We start from the raw sequence: 25,361 nt of genomic DNA on the forward strand, positions 1-25,361 counted from the left end.
CGAGTGTCAACCCCTCAGGGCTGCACCTCCAGTTGGAGGTGAGTGTATTGACTGGTTTTGAAACTGGCAGGAAGATGATTCTCTCTGACGTCCTTCTGGGGGGGCCACTATTTATAGATAACCGTGATTGGCTCAGAAATGTAGCTAACCCAATGGTTCATGTTTTAACTTGTTTCGGTAAATACTAACTGTGGTATTTAAAAATATATATTTCTTATATATTATATAACTTTGGAAGGGAAAGATTTATATAAGGAAATAATTTTTAAGAATACCACCGTAAGAATCTTACGGTGGTATTCTAAAAAAATATTTCCTTAAATGAATATTTCCCATCCAAGGAATTATATAATATCTATATAAGGAAATATATATTTTTAAGAATACCTTTGTGAACCTTTTAACCAAAGAGCGACAAATCTGGTAGGTGTACAAGTAAAATAATAATTTATAATAGTGATAATAATAATAGTAATAATAATAATAATAGTAATAGTAATAATAACATTATTAATTATAACCTAACTCGATGCAAATATGTTTACAAATATGTATTGGAAGTTTACCCTAAGCTGAATAAAATCATTTGGTGATAGCCTGACTAAATTTTACAAATCAGGTTGAAAAAAAAGAAGACAGCTCGCTACCCAATATGCCAACTGGTGGGGTCTGCGTAACGTTTACAAATGAAAGGTGTAAGCAACACTAAGGATCGAGAATCTTGTTTGCCAGAAAGTGACTTCAGAAAGGAAGCACTTCAAGTATAGATTAATGATGACGAAGGTGGTGATTATCACTTATTATTATTATTATTATTATTATTATTATTATCATCATTATTAGCATTGTTATTTAAATGTTGATGCTCTTTGTGACATTGGCCTTGAGTGAAAGATCACAGCAAAGATCATTATGGTTATTGAAACATAAGGGAATGCACACACACACACACACACACACACACACACACACACACACACACACACACACACACACACACACACACACACACTCCTCCTCTCTGTTTCCATTTAGCGTTGACTTGTTTAATCATTGAGCAATCATTCACGATTATCTTTCATCAGGAAACCTTTGAATTCCTGGCGCTTGATTGTGATTGCTAGATGGCCTTGTAGCTAGATAAGTGCCTATGTGTGGTGTGTGTGTGTGCGTGTGTGCGTGTATGTGTGTGCGTGTGCGTGTGTGTGTGTGTGTGTGAAGTCCGTCAAGTCCGTCACCACCCAGCTTCACTCATATCAACACATTTCACCGGAGCACTGTCGTTCGTTGATCACTGCCGGACTGCCATAAAGGGGATCACACTGGGCTATTTTTCCTCCCGCATCTTACCTCCAACCTCCATTTGAATAACTAGAATAGGACTTTGCTCACAGAAATCTAGACTTCTCTTAGAACATTTCAACAGTATGTTTAATACTCGTATAGGTTTAGTCTCTTAGTTCATCATTCGGCTTCGCTATATATGACGGAAAGATATTTTGATATTTGGAGATTTGAAAAATGAAATATTGTAACCGAACTTTCAACTGTCGACGCTGGTGAAGCCCGTGGAAGCTGCCCAGTGTGATAACCCCTTAACCAAGTGTGTATGTAAAAAGAGTCGAGCTAAGTCGGGAAACGGTATCAGGGAGGAAATGCTTGTCTAACTCGGCTCCTTGGGGGAGCCGCGGGAAGGGGAGGGTTGTGTTCTCCCCCTCCCCTCCTCCCTCCCCCTCCCCCTTCCCCTCCCCCTTCCCCTCCCCCCCTCCCCCCTACCCCCCTCCCCTTCCACGTGAAGTCACACAAGGAGCCGTAGATTCCCGACACGGAAGTTGTGCCCAGATTAGATTAAAATCGTTTTCCTGCAGCTAGATTGAATATGCAAGTTGTATGTATGTATGTATGTATGTATGTATGTAACAGTGAAAGGGTGAGAGAGTGCCTCAATAATAATGCGGAAGATGAGCAGACTGTCGACCAGATTGAACCCCGTGGCTGCTGTGGAGAGAGAGAGAGAGAGAGAGAGAGAGAGAGAGAGAGAGAGAGAGAGCGGGTGCCAGGGAGACAAATGGAGTGATCTAGCACCATCCAGAATGGAAGAAGTGGCACCTGATACTAAGAGTGCCACATCGAGATCAGCTGTAATACTCCCTCCAAACAACTCCCCCCCCCAACTCCCCTCCCTCGCATCCAGTGGTTCCTCCAAGGCGAATACGATCACGTGGCGTTGGTCAAAAGAAGTTTCAGGAACTTAGCAAATTCGATAGAGTTGGGGGTAAGGGTTCATAAAGTTGAATGATATAGTCTAGTCGTGTGTAAGTATATGTTTTGTATGTATGCATGTACACGTGTGTAGATGTGTATGTATACACATCAAGTTATCCCTTGCACCTTGGCAGTGTTGCAGGTTCGTGCAAGCACAGGAGTGTGTGGCAAGCAGGCAGGCAGGGACATGGCTTAGTAATGATATTGCAGGTCAGCCGAGGTCACTATAGTGATAGGGAAGCAGTGGGCCATGTGATTTCCAAATAAGGTAAAAGGATCCCGCGGAGAGGTGGTTGTATATATATATTTGAAAATCACTCTTGACCTTGATGATTGGTTTGTTTCCTAAAGAAGACATGATTGCTGGATTTTATATATTGTCCAAGAAGGTATTTTGGGAAAATCCAACCTAAGATATTGATATTGCAATTTAGTGTGTAATGATATGTTCATAAGAAAATTTGGTAATGGCGTTATATTTACATTTATAAGATTTTTCATCTAAGTAATCATCGTAAATTATTCTTTACAGCGTAAATCGCCTCTTTAAGATTGAAGCTCAAGAAAAGTCATAAAATTATTTTGGGAAAATGGTTTGGTTGGGTTTGAGCTAAGATTTGGCGAGTCAGTGTATGGTTTGAGGTTTTAATTTGCAACGATTATTTATAGAAATGGAAAAGGGTTTAAAGGTGTAAATAGGAATATATGAAGAAAAAATAATGTTGAGTTCGATTTTCATTGTGGGACATTTTTTTCAAAGATCGGATTTCGAAGCAATTTCCTTTATAATGAGAATTTTTACGATTATTTATAGACGGAAAATAAATATGTGAATATTTCGTATATGATAAAGTAAAGTCAGCGTCTAACAAATTTTATGTAATTTTAGATTTTTTTCAGTTAAGATTTGAAACAGTTCACAGCATGCTGGGTAATTTGCGACCGTTATTTGTAGAATGAAAATTTGTGAATATGTAACTATGACGCATATGATAAACATTGTCCGTATTTTATGGTTTAGAGTATGTTTCCTTCTGTCAGCTGAATGAAATGGCCTGGCGGGAGCCAAAATAGATCATATGAAACGGCACATACAGATGTGTAGAAGGAGGTGATAATTTAGCTTGGCTTAGGCCATAATTCAGTCCATAAACGAACCACAGAATAGCCCAAAGCTTCTCAAGAGGTTAAGCAAGGTAGAGTAACAAGGATAATAACGAGGAAAAGGGAGTAGGAAGAAAGAAGTGAATGGGATCAGGCTGGTGTGTGGGAAGACGACGGAGAGGAGGAGGAGGAGGATAGGCTAAGGGAAGGACGAGTGAAAGAAGTGAAGCATCGAAAGTATAACTAGACGATTGAATATGTGCCAGTGGTGGAGTGGAGGCGAGAGTGTTGGGAGTGTGAGGATTGCTTGTTGGAAGAGTGAGCAAATCGTGGGTGGGGTTGAGGATGGATGGGAGGAGAGTGGGTGGAGAGTGCGCGCGTGTCGATGAGGCAGTGCGGTAAGGGTAATAACCTCCTCAGTCTGCGTGTTTCCCTCTGCTGAATAAAGTCGTTTGTCGACAGGCAAAACTAACTCAAAAGTCATCACTAGCAGTAAAAGCGTACATCTTAGTTGCCATAGCAACTTTCACTCTACAGTCGGTCACATAACGATGCGAAATGATCAGAAGGAGTCTTATTTCTGTCATCAAAAGTGGGTTGGATATCTGACTCGGCTTGTGAGCGTTCGGTAGCGCTTCACTGTTGGTAGCACTGGTTAAATGTGACGCAGATTTTTTCAGTATTATTTCACATGCATTTCCATCCCGATGATTATATATTATATATATATATATATATATATATATATATATATATATATATATATATATATATATATATATATATATAATAGTGTATGTGTATAGTCAAACTGGATAATACAGTCGCTTGAGAGCAAATGACGACTTAACATTCGAATGCTTCTTCCTGCCTATGAATATTCTTGAAGGGTTTTCCCTTTTCTTATTTGACACATACTGAATTTCATATTGTTAATAAACCCAAATCCGTGAATTGTGCATATAATAGACAATAAAATAAAATATAGAAATCAAGGTTTATTTAAAAGTTATACGAATTGAAAAGATGATACTTTTAATCACATTCGTGAAAATACGATATATTATAAGTAAACATATCCATGATATGTCTATAATTCAAAATATTAAAATGAATTAAGAAAATATTTTCCATACTAAGTGTTGAATTTCTGCGGAAAATATCTTCAAGATACACATTATCGTGTATGGAAATTTGGTTTTAATAAAAATACATTTCATGTAGATGAATCATATTAGATAATTAATCGAAAGACTTGTATGTCAGCAGCTGACTACAATGAGAAATTCTGAAATTGGGTTTGTTGGGCTTAACCTAATTAGTTGATTCTTGCAAGCACACGTGAATGTAACCATGGTGCTTTCGAGTGAATTTCACTCAAACTGAATATTCGTAAGGCTGTTCCGACAGCAGCTAGAATAGAAATCCTTTAATTCTGAAACGCAGTAGAAGCGTTTATATAATATGAATTTGCGTAAAGAGTCACATGACGAAAGGAAGAAAGAATAGAAAACAAAACGGGGAAAACTTCCCGCCGTCTATAATCGGATGGCGGGAGTCTACCCATACGACGCCACATCTTTTGATTAATATCAGATGGACCCAATTAAACACGCTTTACTGTTTAATGGAGACATGGCTACGAAGACGCATATATTGATAGTCAATAGGAACATTGTCATCTTTCTACAGTAGCTAAAATTGTCTGAAAATCTATCATCTGTGTGAAAAAGTTGTGACGTGGATGTTATATTTAAAACAGTCACAGTCAGTACTACCAACCGTGAAGAACTTCCAGTTACTCGAATGTCGAGGCTGGTGTCATTTCATATTAAGGCATCCTTCGTAAATGTATGATTAATTCATTAATTCGTATCTACATCTAAATGACACTTATACTTCACCAGACCAGACAGAACCATGCTTAGAGCAGAGCAATTGAGACGATCTAAACAGGCCACCCCATACCAGAATAAACCCAACCAGACCAGACAGAACCAAGCTAAGAACAGAGCAATTGAGACTTGACCAACGCAAACCAGGCGAGACCAGAGTAGACCAAACCAGACCGGACTAGACCAGGGAGAAGCTCTGTAACCGTCCGCTTGCCCGGGCAGCAGCAGCAGCAGCCGGTCGTCGCGCCAGACAGCCAACCAGCTTCCGGGTGGCTCCCTGCCGTTGCCACCGCCTGTGTCTTGTCTCGTTCTGTTTTGAACCGATGTCCTGAATTCTCACGCGCGTTTTTGCTAAAGGGGATGTCCGAGAATGATTAATTGTGAAAACATGCCAACGTGAAGAACCAATTGGTAAATGCTGAAACCAATATTCGGCATAGTAGGTGGGCTTGCTGCGCTGTAAGATGTTTGGTAGTAAAATGGGCTGTATTAAAAAGGTGTTAGAATATGAGTTTTCTCTGGGAGACCTAGTATTCTCACTGTTGGGATTTTTTCTTGACCGTAGGAATTGGTGAAATCCACTCTTGCTGGTAAAAAAATATATACTGCTTTATATCACAGACCATATAGACAGAAACTTTGTTTTCTACTGCCATTTATTAGTTCTTTATTGTTGAATGTCTTCGCTCCACGCCATTATGAATTTGCCAATCTTTCTAGACCTTGGAAAGCTGACATTATAGCGATAGTGGTTGTATGGAGAGGAAGAAAATAAAGTTTGAAAAATGGATCGATTACTCCATTTAACATGGGATCTTGCTCTGTGATGAATAAAATCGCCTGTCATCAGCCAGAACAAAACATATGAAGTGTGTAATTGTAGCTAAAGAGGGATTGAGGAAGTATAATTTACGGATTGGAGGAAGAGATGACGGAGTTCTAGAATAGGCGCTGTGTGAAGGGATGGGAGAGGAGCTAAGTGTCCTTAGGATCTTGTCCTTGAGACAAAGGATTAAACGTCGAGGTGGTGGTGGTGGTGGTGGTGGTGGTGTGGAAGGACGTGTCCAAGGTGGACTGTGCCACATCGAAAGGAAAGGTACATCGATCGATAGGAAGGACCAACCGTTGGGATGAAAGGGGTAAATAGCAATGGGGGCGCACTTTTTTCACTTTTTTCTGTCTTTCTTTTATTGTCTATTTTTCCCTCTGGGTGATAGACTTCAGCTTGGCGTTCTGCCACAAATTGGGTGAACTGTGAGAATAAAAATAATCAGGAGAAAAAAACATTCTGAGTGACCCTTGTACAATGTGAGACAATTAGCAGACTTCTGCATTTGGTGGTCCTGTGGAAAGGGGGCGTCGAAGAGAATCAGCTCCCCTTTAGGCGTCTTCAGAGTTCATCAGTACCCTTACTCGTCCCAGAGGTGCAGCCCGGAGAGGCTGGCATTGGATCTCTTAAATTGGCTAAAACTCTTCATGTCGGTTGTCATTATTTTTCGGACATATTTTCATGGAAGGAAAGCTGAGAACTGGTTACTAATCCCCTACTGTATTCTCCTCCTCCCTCTTTTCTTCCATCCTCTTTACTCTTTCCCAAGGGATTAGGTTCTCCCCACACAGGGGAGAGTAATTGAATTATTAATCATTCTCTTTAACACCTTTTCCTCGTACGTTACTTTGAGTACCCTTGTGCTTCCCTTGTACTGCCTAGTTACAACCCCACACATAGGCAGTGTGGGCCAAACGGTCGCTCTGTACTGAGATAGGAGAATAGGTTTCAAGGACAGCTACCTGCGCGTTTGAGCAGCCCTATTTAAGATCCACTCCGCTCACCCTACATAGGGAAGGGGCTAGAAAAAGGTAACCTAAACAAAACCTGCCCTAGATTGACCTGGCTTGGGGGAGGCGGGGGGTTGTTCCCCAGCAAGGTCAAAAGAATAAAACCAAAGGAACCATGAGATGAAGGGAGGAAATAGTACCCTTCCCGGATACACTAAAACACTCCCTGCTACCCCCTCCCCCCACACACACCGCCTAGCCTCCCCCCACCCCCGTCAACAACTAGGCGATAAGCCCTGCACACACACACACACACACACACTTCAACGATCGGACGGCGTAGAAGACGTTCTGAAGAAAAAGTGAAAATTCGAAGATACTAAAGCAAAGGAAGTACCTATTGTATTTACAGGGCGGTGGGGGAATTGCTCGTGGGGTAGTGGGAAAGTAGGGAAAGAGGAGAAGGGGAGGGATTACTGAGGGAAATGGAAGGAAATGAGGAAGGAGAAGACTTGGCCCAGGCAGACAGACGTAATGTAAACATGAAACGGCCCCCCGACCAGCTGAGTGACGACGAAATGTCTAATAAAAATGTAAAGATCAGAAACATAGATAAAAGCAGTTCAATGGAAGGTGAGGAAGATAATTTCCAAGGATTTAATGAAAGGGGGGCGGATACCAACCTCCCCCGACTGAAAAAACTGGAGGAAAAACTTGAACAAATGTCTGACAACTGGGAAGTTAGGTTTGGCAAGATGACTAAAATTGCCGAGAGGTTTGAAAAATTGGAAAAACTAGAGAAGGCGAACAAAAACTTAACTGATGAAATAGAAGACCTAAAAAGACAGTTAAGAGAAGTAAAGGTGGAGAATGAGGAATTGAAGAGGAATAGTAAAGAAAACAGAGAAACCATAACTAAAGAAGCTAAAAATTGGAAGACAACCCAAGAAGAAAACAAAGTTTCATTCACTGACATAATCAAACAGCAATTGAAAGAACATACTGAAGACTCAGTTATTAAAGTGATGAGACAAAAGGAGAATATAGTAAGAGATTTAGCAGACAAGAAGAAATGTATAATTATATTAGGAATGGAAGAGAAACACAACCCAGATAGAACCACAAGAATCAAAGAAGAAAACGAAAAGTAAGCCAATTACTAGAATCAGTACAGGAAGATGAACCGGAAATTATGAAGCAAATCGAAGAGAAATTTAGACTTGGAAAGTATAGCACTGACAAGACCAGACCAATTAAGATTAAATTCAAGTCACAAACGACGGCAGAGAATATCTTATCCAAAACAGGGAAACTAGCAATAAGTGAACAATATGAAAAGGTATTGATAAAAAGGGAAATGAATAAAGAGGAAAGAGAGGAAGAAAAACAGAAAAGACTTAAAGCTAAGGAAAAAAAAAAACGAGAACAGAACGGAGTCAGAAAAAGAGAGATTCTATTGGAGAGTAGTGAATATGAAACTAAAGAAAGTCGACATACAAGAGAAAAACAAAAGGGAAACAGAGAACACAATGGAAGTGGCAGAAAACTAAGAGTGTCTTACACAAATATAGATGGATTAATAACAGGATTGAATGAGCTGAATGATTATTTGAAGGAAAAAGAACCAGACATAATGGGAATTGTAGAAACAAAATTAAAAGATCCACTACCACCCAACAGTGTAGGACATGATGCATATAATTATTGGATTAGAAACAGAGAGAAAAAGCAAGGGGGTGGAGTTATGTTCCTGACTAAGAAGGATATAAACGTGAAGTGTGTCACATATGGAAAGAATACAGTAGAGATGATAATGATGGAAGTAGAAGACAGAGATAAGAAGAGCAGAAAGTTTGTGATAAATTATGTGCCCCCGAAAACAGCCTCATGGGAAGAGAGTGAACATAAAAGTATGTTAGAGAACACAAAGATAGCATTAAACAAGATAATGGAAGATGGAGGAAAAATAGTTATGATGGGCGACTTTAATTGCAAAGAAATCTGCTGGGAAGAAATGACAGTAAAGGGTGGAGACGGCTCATGGGGAAACGCTCTACTTGAGATGATTACTGACCATACAATGACACAATGGATACAGGAGAACACTAGGTATAGAAATGAAGAAGAGCCATCGAGACTAGACCTAATAATTACATCTGAACCTAGAATAGTGGACAAGATTGAATATAAAACACCAATAAGTAAAAGTGACCACATATTGATTGAACTGGAACTTAATGAAGAAAAATATATGAAAAGAAATGAACAATATAGAAAAGGAAGAATGATGTATGAAAAAACAAACTTTGATAAAATAAGAGAATTCTTTCAAAAAGAAAACTGGGAAGAAATATACAAAGAAGAAACAACAGTAGAAGAGAAATGGAATATTTTGACAAAAATTTACAAAAAAGGAGTGGAAAAGTATGTCCCAAGACAAAAACAAGAAAAAGAATATGTAAAATGCTGGTACAACAAAAGCTGTAGGGAATCAAAAGGCAAAAGAGACAAAGCCTGGACCAAATGGAAAAAATACAGACCTGAAAAATGGAAAATATATACCTGTTATAGAAATGAGTATGTACAAACGTGCAGAGAGGAAAAGAGAAAGTATGAAAAAGATGTCATAGAAAAGTGTAAAGATCAACCAAAACTATTCTACAGATTTGTAAACAATAAATTGAAAAACAAACAAGACTTGGAGAAATTAAGACAAGGGGGAGTTGAATACACTGAGGAAATGGAAATGGCGGAAATTATGAACAAACATTTTAAATCAGTGTTTACAAGGGAGAACATACAACCTGAAGAGAACGAATGGAAAGAGAAAGTCCCCCCTATGGAAGAAATAGAAGTAACAAAGAATGAAATATTGACACACTTGAGTAATCTTGATGTCAGAAAATTGCATGGACCAGATGAAATAGCAAACTGGATTCTGAAAGAATGCAGGAATGAACTGGCAGACAAAATACATAGCATACTAAACAGTTCCTTGAAAGAAGGAAAAGTTCCAGGAGATTGGAAAAAAGCAAATGTAGTACCTATATATAAAGGAGGAAATAAAGAACCTACCAACTATAGACCAGTCTCTCTAACAAGTACAATAGCAAAAATTTGTGAAAGAATTATCAAAAGTAGATGGGTAAAATATTTAGAAAAAAAAAAGTGTTAAATCCAAGGCAATTTGGATTCAGACAAGGACGATCATGCGTCACCAATTTAATATGTTTCTATTCAAGGCTAATAGATATAATACAAGAAAGAAATGGATGGGCGGACTGTGCATTTCTAGACCTAAAGAAAGCTTTTGACAAAGTACCACATAAGAAGTTGCTTAAGAAATTAGAAACTGAAGGAGGAATACAGGGCAAACTGCTAAATTGGATGGAAGACTTTTTGCAAGAAAGAAAAATGAGAGTAGTGATAAGAGACCAGCACTCAAAATGGGATGAAGTAATAAGCGGTGTTCCGCAGGGAACAGTTCTGGCCCCAATAATGTTTGCTATATATATTAATGATATGGATGAAGGAATTGAAAGCTATATGAGCTTCTTTGCAGATGATGCAAAACTACTGAAAAGAGTGAAAACAGAAGAAGATTGTGAATCACTACAGAGAGATCTAAATAAAGTACAGGAATGGAGTAGGAAGTGGGAGATGGAGTTCAATACAAAAAAGTGTAGTATAATGGAATTTGGAAAAAGCAAAAACAGAATAACAGGAGCATATAAATTGGGAGAAGAAGGAATAAAAAAAGTAGAAAATGAGAAGGACCTGGGAGTCATTGTTATGAATAATATGTCACCTGAGAAACATATGAATAAGATTTTTGGAGAAACTTATAATTTAATAAGAACAATCAAAGTTGCATTTACATACCTGGATGAAGAAATGGTGAAGAAAATCCTAATCACCCTGATAAGACCAAGATTGGAATATGCAGCAACGATATGGTCACCAAGTACAAAAAAATGTATAAAAAAACTTGAAAGAATACAAAGAGCAATTACAAAATTGGCACCAACACTCTCAAAACTATCATATGAAGAGAGACTAGAAAAACTTGAACTACAGACACTAGAGCAAAGAAGAGAGAGAGGAGATTTGATAGCTATTTACAGAATCATGAAAGGCATGGAAATTACTGATAGAGAGAATCTGATAAAATGGTATGACAGAAATACAAGAGGACACGGAAATAAAATAAAAAAAGACAGCTATAGAAGAGATTTGAAAAAGAACAGCTTTCCTCACAGAGTAATAGACAGTTGGAACAAGTTAGATGAGAAAGTGGTGTGTGCAAAGACAATACATGAATTTAAAAATAGTTTAGATAAAATGAGATATGAAGACGGGACCCACGAGCATAGCTCCCCTTCCCGTAAAATACAACTAGGTAAATACAACTAGGTAAATACACACACATTACCCATAGATCACGCACACATTACCCATAGATCGGTCATACGAGCTCTGATCTCTCTACCGGGAGGGAAATAACTATCGATCACGAGTCCAGCATGTGATCCAAAGACCACATACACACACACACATCCATCATGCTACACACACCTATAGGTACAGTTACACTGGTCAACGAAAAACTTGTACTCCAACTTTTGCATTCGTTCATCCTATGATAATTGGTTACACGTAAATCCAGCCTTACCGTGTATAGAAATTCCCACCAATCACGTAAAAGGAGCTACAGGAAGCCCCACCCTCTATCCAGAATAATGAATCTCATTGGCAGAGCCAATGCCTATGCCACTTTCTCAAATATTTTATCCCAAATAACTTTGAACGACTCGCGATCTCTCTAAACTGTATATTTGACTATCTTTGCATATATTATACACAGACACACATACACAAAAATTGTAATTAAAAGGCTGACTCGGGGAAATTATATTTTCTTATATCTTAATATAGTCGGGATGCCTCACATCCCAAAGCACCTCTTGTGGTCGTATTCAGTATTCCACTCCACGGCGAAAAATGTAGATATCAACCAAATGGCGAGAAGAGTTTTCGCGCGTAAAAAAAAAAAAAAAAAAAAAAAGTTTACATACAGTAGTATTAAAGCGACTGTTTGGTTATTTTGACAATATAAATCTCATAAATTTTATTTTCTGTTTCAAGATCATTTTACACTATTAGATAATTTATCTCTTATTACTGAATAAATTGTATATATATTTTTGAATATGTTGTAAATATGAATATTCTTAATTAATATATATCTTAAGTTTCTATCCCTCGGATCTCTTCCGAGGTGTGGACTACAACGGTGTTGCGTTGGCCGTCCCTAACCTTGGATTCCAACCCAAATCCTCCAGCGTTGGATGAAATTCATCCCTAGGCTCGGAATCCAACCCATCCGTTGATTAGTGTAACCGTACCTTAGCGTAACACACACCTACTCCATCGCCCCATTACAAGGGCCCTTTGGGCCCCATTTCACTTGATCCACGGGAAGGCCCTTAGCGCTTCACTCTGGCTAACTCTTGATTTACCAAAACGACACGTGTATTCCTTTAAGTCTTAGTGTAAGGGCTAGACATAATTTACTGGGAATAATATATTGACATTCTAAATATCCTGCTAAAAGATTATTTACAAGAATAAAAAAAATATATAATATATTGCTTAATATCTACATTTGTGTCTATACAAATGAAAATAAATTCCAAGTGAAAACTCCAATACATTTGATTGTAAACGAAGAGTTACCCATGCTGGGCGGGAAACATTTGGAAACGCGCTTTCGAGCAAATTGTAAATGTTGATCAGAAACTGATTTCATAAATTTTCAATTGACGGGGGATCAATTTATTTATTTGTCAATTGATTTATCTATTTATCGTTTATTTATTTTGTAACTATGTATTTGATTCTTATATTTAGTTTAATAATTGGTGAATTATTCTTTTTCGACGAACTTGGTCAGAAACATATGTACCCTTTCGGCTGTCTATTACGCATACACACCGTTAATGCTGTAGTAGTTTTGATGATCCTTAATATCGGTGCGATAGTCTCCTTAAATGTAGGAGTATTGTTAAAAACTACTGGCAACAAAATAAAATCCTCTTCCTCCACCTTCTTCTCTTCTTCCTCTCCTATTTTTACCCCCTCCTCCTCCCTCTTCCTCCTCTTTTTCCTCTCTTCTGTCCTCCACCCCTTCGTCCTCTTATCCATCTTCTCCTACCTCCTCTCGTCCATCTTCCTCCACCCTCTCCTTTCTACTACCTCCACCCTCTCCTTTCTACTACCTTCCTATTTTCTTCCCCCCCTCCTTTCTTCCAACTTTCCTCCTCATCATTATTATCATTATCATCATCATTGTCATCATCATCATCATCATCATCATCTCATCATCTTCCACTTTCCTTCATCTTCCTCCATCATTCTCCTTTTCTTTCTGTATATATTCATAATGAGCGAGTCTCTGGGCCTATTCTAGGGCCCCAACTTCAGGTTGTGATGGAGAAAGGGTGTGGACATTGAGGGGAATAAGATGTCGCATGTAGAAATTTCCACACAATGATATTCATACTCCCCAAACTTCCTGAGACATCAGCCCTACAAAGAAACCCTTCCCATGTCAAGCAAGAATATCTCTAACATGACTGTGTTCAGGTCACTATCCAGTTCAGAATACTAAGACAATCAGAGTCTGGCCACAGATTAAGCCAAATGAAATCACCACACCAAATGCGTCATCAGGGGCAGACTTGGAAAAACTTTATTTATCTATTTTTCAACAGCTTAATTATTATAGATATTATTTAAAATGGTCAATTATGTCCCTACATAGGCCTCAAAATAACCCTTAAATTGTATAACTCGCTTCGCTTGTCACTCACCCTCTCTCATGGGGATGCTCAGAGTGAAAAATGCCTGGACCACTTTAACATCCCGGTCTTCCCCTTTGCATCATCTTACATTGCCCTACTTTAGCCTTACCCACACTCTCTATCTGTCTATATAACAAGGGCTTCTTCCCCCTTATAAGGGAGGTAGCTAAGTCAAAGGCATACATCCACTTCCACCCATTCCACTCTCATCCACCACCCTTTTCCACTTCTCATCTTAGCTACTTGTGGATGAAGGGCCATCCCTGTCTTCTGCCCACTGCCTAAGTCAGAAGCAATGCAGCAAGACACAGCAGAACCACAGCAAAGCCTTTTCACATTGTAATTGCCCCCCACCCCGTCCATCATCTCATGTGGAAAATAGAAAAAATTCCATGTCTGTCTCTCTTACCTACATAACACAGTACCTCTTGTGGTGACTTGTGAGACAATCTGGACTCTTACCAGTTACCTGGGGGCCATGGGTCTCCTGCAAAGAGACTTTAGGCAGTGGATTAAATGACTGATATTTTCATATGATCAAGGAATAATTTCTACTCAGAAAAGAATGTTGATCACTTAATTTCTGTGATCCTACTACCCAGCTCTCCTTTACCACCTGTATTATACTGCCTCTTGAGCACATTATTATCTCCAAAGGTGGAAGGACTGGGTATTGGCAACAAAATACAATCCTACATATTTTCAGTTCTAGTAGATTTGGGAAGTGATCCATAGTATGTCAACATTATTGTTATGATAAGATGTAATTCATATATATATTCTTTTTTCTGTATAGTCTTTCATGTTAAGTGAATAATGGGACCTGTCTTAAATTATCATAATTTTAATTATATTTTTTCTTTCTTTACAGTCTGACGGAGGGGAAGATGGGGAATCGAGTGTTTACATCAATGTACGGGATATGTCAGCTCTCACAAGTGTGGTCAATCGGGTAATTAATTACAATTCTTATTTGTCAGTGCATGCATATATTATAATGGGCTTAATAATATAGTTGGTATAAATTAGCTGTAGCCAGGACTTGGCTGTCAGTTTTGTCAATTTCATCAGGTGAATAACTTGGATGCATGTTTTTCATTTAATTTAGTAGAGATTATTACTCATATAGAATGTAATTCTCAATATTGATATGATTACAGGTGACCTTACTTACTACTCCTAAGTCGACAGTTGGGGAACTTTTACAAGAAGTAGGAAGAAGATTTAAATATGAACCAGATTCTTTCACCCTTATACTTCAAAGAGTGGATGGAGAAGAAGTAAGTAGAATTTGTGTTAAAATTTTTGTCTGTTTAACCACTTCAGTATGATGACGCCTACCTAGGCATCATGAAGTGCAAGTGGGTACACAAGGATGCTAGTATTGGTGTCTTGACTATATATATATATATATATATATATATATATATATATATATATACATACATATATATATATATACATATATATATGTAAGAGGAGTAGAGGGAAACACACAAGTAGAACAGGAGCTCCGTGTGGTGCTACGAGTGAACAGAGCGCCAGTCCGACCAACCCGCACGATTTCGTGCCACCATGAATAGGAAGTGACCTTCCCTTATACCCTCTTTCTCCTAATATTTTTTGTATTTAATACCAGTTATTCTGTAATGCAAACCATTCTTTCTGAAGAAGCATCACTGTGCGAAACTAGTCAAGGAATAAACTCCTGTTCTACTTGTGTGTTTCCCTCTACTCCTCTTACAACCTGTCAGGATGTCTTCACATATATATATATATATATATATATATATATATATTGTAGTTGTACATGAGTTACCCTGGATTTTGTGAACTGGTTTGATCACATTTTCTGTGTTTATTATTACTCAGAGTAAAAGAGAATGAGTACTATAGCAGTGACTTTATATTTTATAATGCAAATAGTGTGATGAATCGTACATATGGCAGCCGATGCTGCGTGCGAAAATTTGACTCATACTGAAGTGGTTAAAATGGATGATGCTCTATGTGATTTCGGCTCTTTCTTCTTCTTCTTCCTCTTCTTCCTCTCCTCCTCCTCCTCCTCCTCCTCACATAAGGAGGGCAGTCAGTCAGCAACTGTTCCCCTCCTCATCCTCATCCTACCAACCCACACTATTACAACATATCTTCCAGGAGAGATCTGTGAGAGGGCCCAAGGATAATTAGTGACCTCTGTAGAGTAGTAGCTTTCCAGTTAGAGAATTTAGACAGAAATTATTATTAACTAATATTCTATAGATCAACAGTGTAAATACTTAGTTTGGTATTGATGAATGTCTTCATGGTTTATCTTTCAGATTGAAGTTGATAAAGTTGAACCAGAAAAATCTCTAGGAGAAGCAGGATTTCGTGTTGAAGGAGCGCAACGAAATAATCTTGTCTTGAGCGATCAGGGTGGTGTACCACCTCGGAGAACAGACGAAGATGACCTTAGCCTTGGTGCTTCAGCATCTCCTACTGCAAACAGTGCAGAAAAAAAGTGGTTTGAAAGAAGTAATAATTATGAAAATCCCCCTGAGTACTCTTATTCATCAGCACTCATTAAGCAGGAAACAGGTAACTTGTATCATTCTTACAATTTATGCTAAGTTAACAGAATTATGAAAGTGGTCTATTGTTGTTTAGGATTTTGTTGACTTTGGTAGTAAATTGTCATGTTTCGTTCATTAACCATTAGTTTTTTCTGCCATTTTCAGGCTACATTGGACTTGTTAACCAAGCAATGACTTGCTACCTCAACAGCCTTTTGCAGACGCTTTTTATGACACCAGAATTTAGAAATGCACTATACAGATGGGAATTTAAAGGAAGTGAAGAAGAGGCTTCAAAAAATATTCCCTGTCAATTGCAGAGATTGTTCTTGATGCTTCAGGTAGATAACAAAATTTTCTAACTAGGAACTGAGCATTCATGAATAGACATTGGAATGTGCAATGAAATAATTTTAATGTGAAAATGTATGTGGTTGTGATATAGATGAGAGTAAATTAGAAGAGATTTACACTAAGGTTGTGAGAAGGAAGATAGATATGTTAGCATTCTAGGAAGGGAGATGTGGATTTTTGTAAGTGTGTATGGACCTGGTTGTGAGAAAAGTGAAGAGGATAGGGAGACTTTTTGGATAGATTCAAATGAGTGTTTAGATAGTTTGGGAGGAATGCAAATGTAGTGGAGATGATGGAGATGTGTTTAGAAAGGGAGTTGATGATAACAAACACAATGTTAAAGAAGAGAATCAAACATAAATATAAGTGGGAAAGGGTGTTGAAGAGAAAGGTGGATGATAGAACATTAATGGATTATGTATTGGCATCAAAAGGAAGAACAGGAAGAGTTCTGGATGTTCATGTTTTCAGGGGAGAGAGTGGGGAGTGTTAGATAATTTTTTGCTAGAAGGAAAATAGAGAATGGAGGAAAAGTGGAAAAGGGTGGGAGGTAGAGAGGTGCTTAGAAATGACAAATTGGGTGAGAAACAAAATGAGAAAAAATGCCAGGAAAAGCTGAGAAGATATATGGGAATTGGGAGAGAGAGAGAGAGAGAGGAAGTAAGAGTGGAAGAAGAATGGGCATGTTTTAAGTAGGAAGTAGTTACCAAAGTGGTATATGGGGTAAGGAGGATAGGAGGGAATAGAAAGGTAGTGAGTGAATGGTGGGAGGAAGAGGTGAAGACAATAGTAGAAGGGAAAAAGTGAGTATGTGTGGATTGGTTTTAAGGTAAGGCTAAGGAAGTATATGAGAAAGACATGAAGAAGAAAAAAGCAAAATATAAGGTGACAGAGGCAAAGAGAACAAATGTAAAATGGGTTAGGAGTATGATAGAAAATGTTGGAAATAATGAAAAGATGTTTTGGAAGGAATTAAAGAGTGTGGGGGATGGCAAGTTGGGTAGAGAGGACAAGGTAAAAGGTGCAGATGGACAGATGGAAGTGAAGCTGGTTAGGGGAAGACATATTATCATGAAAGAAGTGATACCATGTACATAGCTTTAGGTAGGTGGTAGTGTGTATCAGAACACAGATTTTATTCAGTAATTATACATTCTAGTTTATCTTAACCTCAAAGCATAGAATATGGTATGGAATCATTACCATTTTTCTAGGCAGAACCTTGCACATTGAGAATGGAGCTACTGTGGAGCTCACTATTTGTGATTCATTTCTAAAAAAGATTTAGTAAGGCATAGATGAATGGTAACCATTTGAGATGTTTATAAGTCCTGTTACTGCAAAATTAAGAAGAGCTGGTTTTAGCTAAATTTCATGTCTGTGGAATTGCTGTGTCTTGCTGCATTGCCTAAGTAGTGATAGAGATGACCTTTCATCTATTAGATGTAAAGATGGGAGTGGTGATGAATGGGTTTGGATGTTTGTATGTTTACTTTCAGCCATTCCCCATATAAAAGGAAATAGAGCTTTTGGTATGTATGTATATATGTATAAATATGTAAGTCAATCAATCCATTGCTCCAGGTCTCTTGCAGGAGATTCCCAACAGCCATGAGATTAGTCTCATAAGTCACTCAAGGAAGAAATATTGTATTGTTGTCTGGGATGGAGCAGTGTAAAATGATGTGTTCAATGTCTTCTGTGTGATGGTTGCACCTGGGGTAGCTTGCTTCTGTGGTCAGGTCTATTCTGTGTTGGTATTGTCTTGGTGCTGGATAATGATATGAATGCAGTCAGGGTTTGATTCTTGCTTCCCTTGGAAAGGAATGGAATTTTCTGTTGGACTAATGTCTGAAAGGTTTTGATGAAGAAAGGTGTTTGGAGGTCAGTTTTGAAAAGCTTGCTTTTTTATCAGAATGTATGTGAATGTGTTTTTGTGTGGTGTAGGTAGTAGGTTGTTGTAGATGCTTGAGTAGCATACTGCTGTTTTTTTGTAATGCTTCTGTGATGTAACAAGATGGGTGAGTAGGGTTGAGGGCTCTTGCATAGAAATGCATACCTATCATTTTCATGTGATGTTCTGTGGTTTCTCTGTGCAGGTTTTCTATTGAGGGTGGTTTTGGTGCATCTGTTGTTATTATGTGTGCTTCATTTTGTATGGTTTGTTGGTCGTCTGTTTTCCAAATTATTGGGAACTATGGTGTGGTAGTATAGTTGAGTGTAGTTCTCAAGAACTGTTTTTAGATTTTGATTAGAGTTTCCCTCTACTCTCCAGAGCCCATGCTTGTGGCTGATTTTAATATATTTTCTTGTTGATTTTCAGTGTCAGATCTAGGATGTATGGGCTGAAGGTCATGTAACAAAAGCAAGGCCCAGAATTTTTGCTTTCTTTTCCATTGGAAGGGTTTGACCATTCTCAGTTTTATTATTGGATGTATCTTTGATTCATGGTTGTCTGGGGTGAGTAATGTTACTGGTGATCCTTGAGGGGAGGCCGACGTTCTGTTATTTCAAAGCCGTTGCTCTAGTTTGTTTAAGTAGCCATTGGTGTTCTTAGCTGCTGTAATGGGTCATTGTCAGGTCATCTGTGTAGGTAAACACTTTAGTGTTGTTTTGGATTTGGTGTTGAAAGTAGAGATCATTTATGAAGAGGTTGAATAGTGTAGGTGGAAGTATTTCTTCTTGTGGGATTCCATTGTATTGTCTACCAGCTAAGAAGTTTGTTGGTTGTTTTTTTTTGTCATTGTGGATATCTATCTCTGTCACCTTTTTTTTTTATAGTATGTGTCTAGGAACTTTATCAAATCTCTTGTGGATGTTTGTTCCCATCATGACTGTTCTTTCTTGTGGTGCTTTTGTGTGTAATCCTTCCAGCACTTGTGTGATGTTTGTGAGAAGTATGCTGAATGAGTGACCCTCCTTGTCTCCATGTTTGTTTGAGGAGGCAGGAGGATTAGTTACAGTTCTTTCTGCTGTAAATCTTTCCGTTAACTCGTATATGCTGGCAGTAGATCACCCTTGATTAAAATCCCCAAATCTTTTTCCTCTTTTGTCTTTGATATTAATTCACCTCCCACTTTGTAACTTCTCATCAATCTTTTTTACTTAGACCTAGTTCCAGGATTTTACATTTCTTTTTATTGAAATTCATCTTCCTCTCTTAGCTCCATTCATAAAACTTATCTAACTCTTCCTGTAGTAATTGACAATACTTTTCAATTTTCACTCTCTTCATGATCTTGGTACTATAACTTAATTGTTTCTTCTTTTAACTTTTTATAATCACCATTTAACTCCTCAAATTCTCTTTTGTAGAATTCCTTTGATATTGTGATCTCATTTGGTATAGTCTTAAAATTTTCTGTTTTGATCATATGGTTAATTACCTCTTTTGTGAGCGTTTTCATTTATTTTTTTAACCTGTACTTTATCTTCTACTATTCTCTTCACTCTCATTCATGGTTGCCATTCCTGTGTTCAGTTGGTCTAAATTACTTTGCTCGTTTATGAATTTTCTACAATCATTATTTTATTCCTGTTTATTACCAATAACCATTTCGTTACTTGCTTAATCGTTAGTTGTCATTGTTTTAAACTACAGTGCACTCCAGCTTATGGTTATCTCTTTTATTGCTTTCCAAAAATTTCATATTGAATACACAACTTTGATATATATTGATATAAGATTAGGACCCCATGTCCTCCTCCATATCTGTTTATCACTTGGAACTTTTCCTTGACTTCTAGAGCTGGGTTATATGACTGCTTCTGCCAGATGCCAACACACAACTGTGTGTGTGTGTGTGTGTATGTATGTATGTATGTATGTATGTAGTATCATATGCTAAGTTATTATTTATACTGAGCGTTGAATTTTATTAAGGAACAGAAGGTTCTTCTGGGTTTTCACCATGAAAGCATGTGTTTATTCCAGAATTAATTTCAAATATTTTATATTGAAATGCAGAAAGGCTTATGAAACGTAAATTGAATAAGCTGGTAACTATTCATGTTCTAATGATATTGTTGATGTATTTGTTTGGGCTCTTGACAGGTTTTGTATGTATTAACTAACAATGATGTATGTTGTTGAGAAATGTAATTGAAGATTGTATTCCAGACAGCCAACAAGAGTGCCGTAGAGACCACCAACTTGACCCGCAGCTTTGGATGGGACAGCAGCGAAGCCTGGCAGCAGCACGACATCCAGGAACTGTGTCGAGTCATGTTTGATGCTCTTGAATTGTCCTTCAAGAACACTGACCAGGCTGATTTGATCAACAGGTTATATGAAGGCAAAATGAAGGACTATGTCAAGTGTTTAGAATGTGGCTATGAAAGTGCCAGGGAGGACACTTATTTGGACATTCCCTTGCCCATTCGGCCCTTTGGTTCCAGCTCGGCATATCAGTCTGTGGTAAGCCTGTGTTGTACTGCTTCTGTTTACAAAGTCGTTAGAATTTGATACATATGAGCTGATTAAAAATGTTTGCCTGTAGTTGCAATGTGCAGTTTAGAATGAATTTATTGGAAGATATATGTTCACCCTGAACCATGACCAGTCACTTCTGATTTGTTTGCAGGAAGAAGCATTAAAGCATTTTGTAGAACCAGAGGTTTTAACAGGTAACAACAAGTACAAGTGCTCCAAGTGCAACAACCTGTGTGACGCTCACAAAGGACTCAAGTTTACAAGATTCCCTTACCTTTTAACAATACATTTGAAGAGGTTTGACTTTGACTATCAGACACTGCACAGAATAAAATTAAATGACAAGTAAGTTTTTGTTGTTGTTTTTTTTTGTGAATTCAGCAAGTAAACAGACTGCATGGAGAAGATAAGGAGCATTAGTTTTTTGGTATAGCATATGTTTTATCATACACCTTTATATTACAGAGTCACTTTCCCCAATGTACTGGACCTGAATAACTTCATAGATTGTGCAAGTGAAAATAAGGAGGAGAAAATCGAGAGCACCACTCACGTAGGACAAGAGAAAGTAGCACAAGATAAACCCGATGATGCCTCCACTTCGGACTCGGGCCTGGCTACAATTGACGGAGAGGACAGCAGCATTGAGCATACACATGTACCACCTCATCCACATGAAAATACGGTCAGAATGCATCCTGCCCTAGGAGTTGAAGTTGGTTCTAATGTTCTCAATTCATCTAGAAAAATACAAAATAGTTTAATTATTAAATATTTAATTTTATTTAATTTTTTCATTGATTAAAGAAACTGTTATTGTAGTTTATCATCAGTCTTGGATGTATTATAGTAGAACTCCTTTTTACATGATGGATACTAAGATATAATCTTGATGTTTAAGGGATTCACTCTTCCCATTCCTTTGAAGTTGTTATTGTTACGATGTGTCATCAGTTTTGGATATATTGTAGTAGAACTCTATTTAAACATGGATAGCAATTAAGATATAGAATTGTAATATTGAAGGCATACATTGCTCCAACTAGAGCTGGCCACATTTGTAAACAATTGGGAAATCACTCTTCATATATATATACATATGATGATGATGATGATGATGATGATGATATTGTTGAACATCACACACCCCTCTATTGGGAGGCTAGGATGGTGCCCCTTACAGAGGGCTTTGTAGCATGGAATTTAATGAACCATGCCCTTGGTTCAACTTTGCTGGTGGCAGGATTCAAACCACCCTCACCTCGACCTTCGCTGCAAGTAGTAACAACGCCCTAACCCGCTCAGCCAATGAGCTTGGTATATACATATACCAAGGTTTTTTTCCCCCTTACAAAGGAGGTAGCTAAAGTCAAAAAGCATAAATCCACTCCCACCCATTTCAACCTCACACACTTCACTCCCATTCCCCACCCCTCCCTCCCTCTTTTCTTGGCTCCTCCTCTTATTTCAACTTTAGCAAATATTAGAATATATAACAGTATACTACCCATAATCAGTGAGTCCTCGTTATACGGTACATATGTGTTCCTGAAAATCTTACCGCAAATTGAAATTACCATATACCGAACCCAAGTTTTGACTTATGGCAGACGTACCTTCTCCCTGCTCTTTCCTCTTCAAAATATCTAATTTTACCTCCAAAACACGAGTGGATACCATATCTGTGAATTTTTCTTACCATAAATAGAATCGAGGGTAGTAATTACCAAATACCGTAACTGTGAATTTACCGGATAAAGAATTACCGTATAAGGGGGACTCACTGTACAACAACCTACCACCTGTACCACACAGTATATTGACAGCAAACACACACATTCAGATCACTAAACAAGATCTTCAAAACAAACCACCAAACTTGATACTTAATCCCACAGAAAAATTCCTCTAGAGGAACAAGGACCACAATAATACATTTACATTCAGGTCACCATCCAGCTATAGGAAGGTGGAAGAGTAAGACACAGTTTTGCTTAGAGCTTCTTCAGAGGATATTGGAGGAATCCTCTTAACCACTTCCATACGGTGACGCCTACGTAGGCGGCATGAGGAGCAATTGGGTACTCGATGATGCCGACGTCAGCATCTTGATTATATTTATTGTAGTCGTACTTACGTAACCTCCATTCTCTCTAAACTGGCTTCATCATATTTTCTATGGTTATCAAAATACACGGGTGAAAGAGAACGAACGATTGAGCACTGACTTTATTTTTTATAATGCAATTATTATGACGCAACATCGCACATCGGACAGCTAATGCTGCCAGACGTGCGATGTGCCCCGGAGTGAAGAGGTTAAGAAGCTCAAAGCGAAACCGGTCAGGAATGAACTCGGCCCTAGACCCATGTCTTACTCTTCCACCTACCTCAAACCTGTCACAATATCTCAACATCCAGCTATAGACAGCACCAACACAGAATAGACCTGATCACAGAATTAAGCCGCCATAGATACAACCATTACTCAAAGAATGGTGAACACATTATTATTATTATTGGCTGCATGTTATTATGGCAAAGTAGCATGAAGTTGATACTTTAGGGTCTATATTGGGTGCCCCTACAGACCAGAGACACACATCATTTTGTCTGTGATAGAGGAAAACTCTTCATAGAGAAATTATGACACTTTTATACTACGACTGTCCCTCCATTATGCTGCCCCCCAACCCCTTGTTACTGTCCTGTACCATTTCTCTGAATATTCATTTCCTTTTTTTGCCTACCCTGTGGTGGGGGAAGAGAATGCTACCACCAAGTCTTTCCACTTGAGTCGTAAGAGGCGACAAAAAACGGGACAGGGGATGGGATTAGGAGTCCTGCTACCTGTAGCCCCAAAGGGGACATTCCTAAAAAAAGTAAAGGCATAAGAGGGTCTGGGAGTTTTCCAACCAGTACCCTAAAGTTTGGATCTTTTAATGTGTGTGGATGTGGTACAGATGAGAGTAAAAGGGAAGAGATAGGCAGTATGTTTGTGAGAAGAAAGATGGATGTGCTGGCTTTGAGTGAAACTAAAATGAAAGGAAAGGGCAAGTGTGAATTTGGGAGTGTAGCTGGGAGGTACTGTACTCAGGAGTGAAGAGGGGATGAGGGAGAGAAGGGGTGGCTATACTAGTAAGTGAAGAGATAAATAAGCGTGTAGTGGAGTGGAAGGAGGTTTCATCAAGGTTGATGTGGATGAAGGTGAAGCTGGGAAGAGAGATGTGGGTTTTGTAAGTGCATATGGGCCTGTTAGTGAGAAGTGAGTAGAGGAAAGGGAGGCTTTTTGGGTAGATATAAATGAGTGCATAGAGGGATTAGGGAGAAATGTCAGTGTAGTTGTATTGGGAGACCTTAATGCTAGGGTAGGAAACAAACCAATAGACGGAGTGATTGGGAAGTATGGAGTTCGAGGTAAAAATTGTTGTGGAGAATTGATGGTGGAGATGTGTCTTGAAAGAGAGTTGATACAGTAAATAAAATAAAATACAGCAAATACAGTGTTTAGGAAGTCAAGCATAAGTACACATGGGAGAGGGTGGTGGATGGAAGGGTGGCACATGGAGCATTAATGGACTATATAGTGATGACCAGGAGTATGGTAGGAAGAGTTAAGGATGTACATGTTCTAAGGGGAGAGAGTGGGGGAATATCAGATCATTTTCTGGTGGAAGGTAAATTGAGAGTGGAGAATAGGTGGAGAAAGAGGAAAAGGGCAGAAGGTAGGGAGGTACTTAAAGTGAACTGCTTAAATGAGAAAGAAAAGGAGAAGGAGTATAAGAAGAAGCTGAGAGAGGAGTGGGAGGGAGTGAAGGATAGAGTAGAACTAGGAGTGGAGGAGGAATGGGGATGGTTCAAGGAGGGAGTCATAAGATGTGCAAAGATGGTGTGTGGAACAAGGAGAGTGGGAGGAAATAGAAGGAAGGGTAGTGAGTGGTGGGATGAGGAAGCAAAGAAGGGTGTAGAAGAGAAGAAGCAGGCATTCATAGATTGGCTACAAATTAGGATGAGGGAATCGTATGAGAGGTACAAAGTAAAGAGAAGGGAAGTTAAGCATAAGATAAAGGAAGCAAAGAGGAGAACAGATGTGAAAAGGGATAAGAGTATGACA

The 25,361-nt window shown here is 38.4% G+C and overlaps 1 protein-coding gene across 6 annotated transcripts in view; it reads left to right on the plus strand.

Moving 5' to 3' along the window:
- LOC143024667 (ubiquitin carboxyl-terminal hydrolase 47-like) overlaps window positions 1-25,361 on the plus strand; it is a 130,525-nt gene that overhangs the window by 85,438 nt on the left and 19,726 nt on the right. For all 6 annotated transcript variants that reach the window (XM_076183644.1, XM_076183645.1, XM_076183642.1 and 3 more), the window contains 7 exons: window positions 14,778-14,858; window positions 15,067-15,186; window positions 16,228-16,486; window positions 16,627-16,802; window positions 20,936-21,232; window positions 21,399-21,592; window positions 21,713-21,932. In XM_076183644.1, coding sequence (XP_076039759.1) covers window positions 14,778-14,858; window positions 15,067-15,186; window positions 16,228-16,486; window positions 16,627-16,802; window positions 20,936-21,232; window positions 21,399-21,592; window positions 21,713-21,932 — 1,347 coding nt within the window. The remainder of the gene's footprint in view (window positions 1-14,777; window positions 14,859-15,066; window positions 15,187-16,227; window positions 16,487-16,626; window positions 16,803-20,935; window positions 21,233-21,398; window positions 21,593-21,712; window positions 21,933-25,361) is intronic.

Source organism: Oratosquilla oratoria, chromosome 4 (assembly GCF_046742065.1).
Source record: "Oratosquilla oratoria isolate Oo_2021 chromosome 4, ASM4674206v1, whole genome shotgun sequence".
In the NCBI taxonomy this organism is placed as follows: Eukaryota; Metazoa; Arthropoda; class Malacostraca; order Stomatopoda; family Squillidae; genus Oratosquilla; species Oratosquilla oratoria.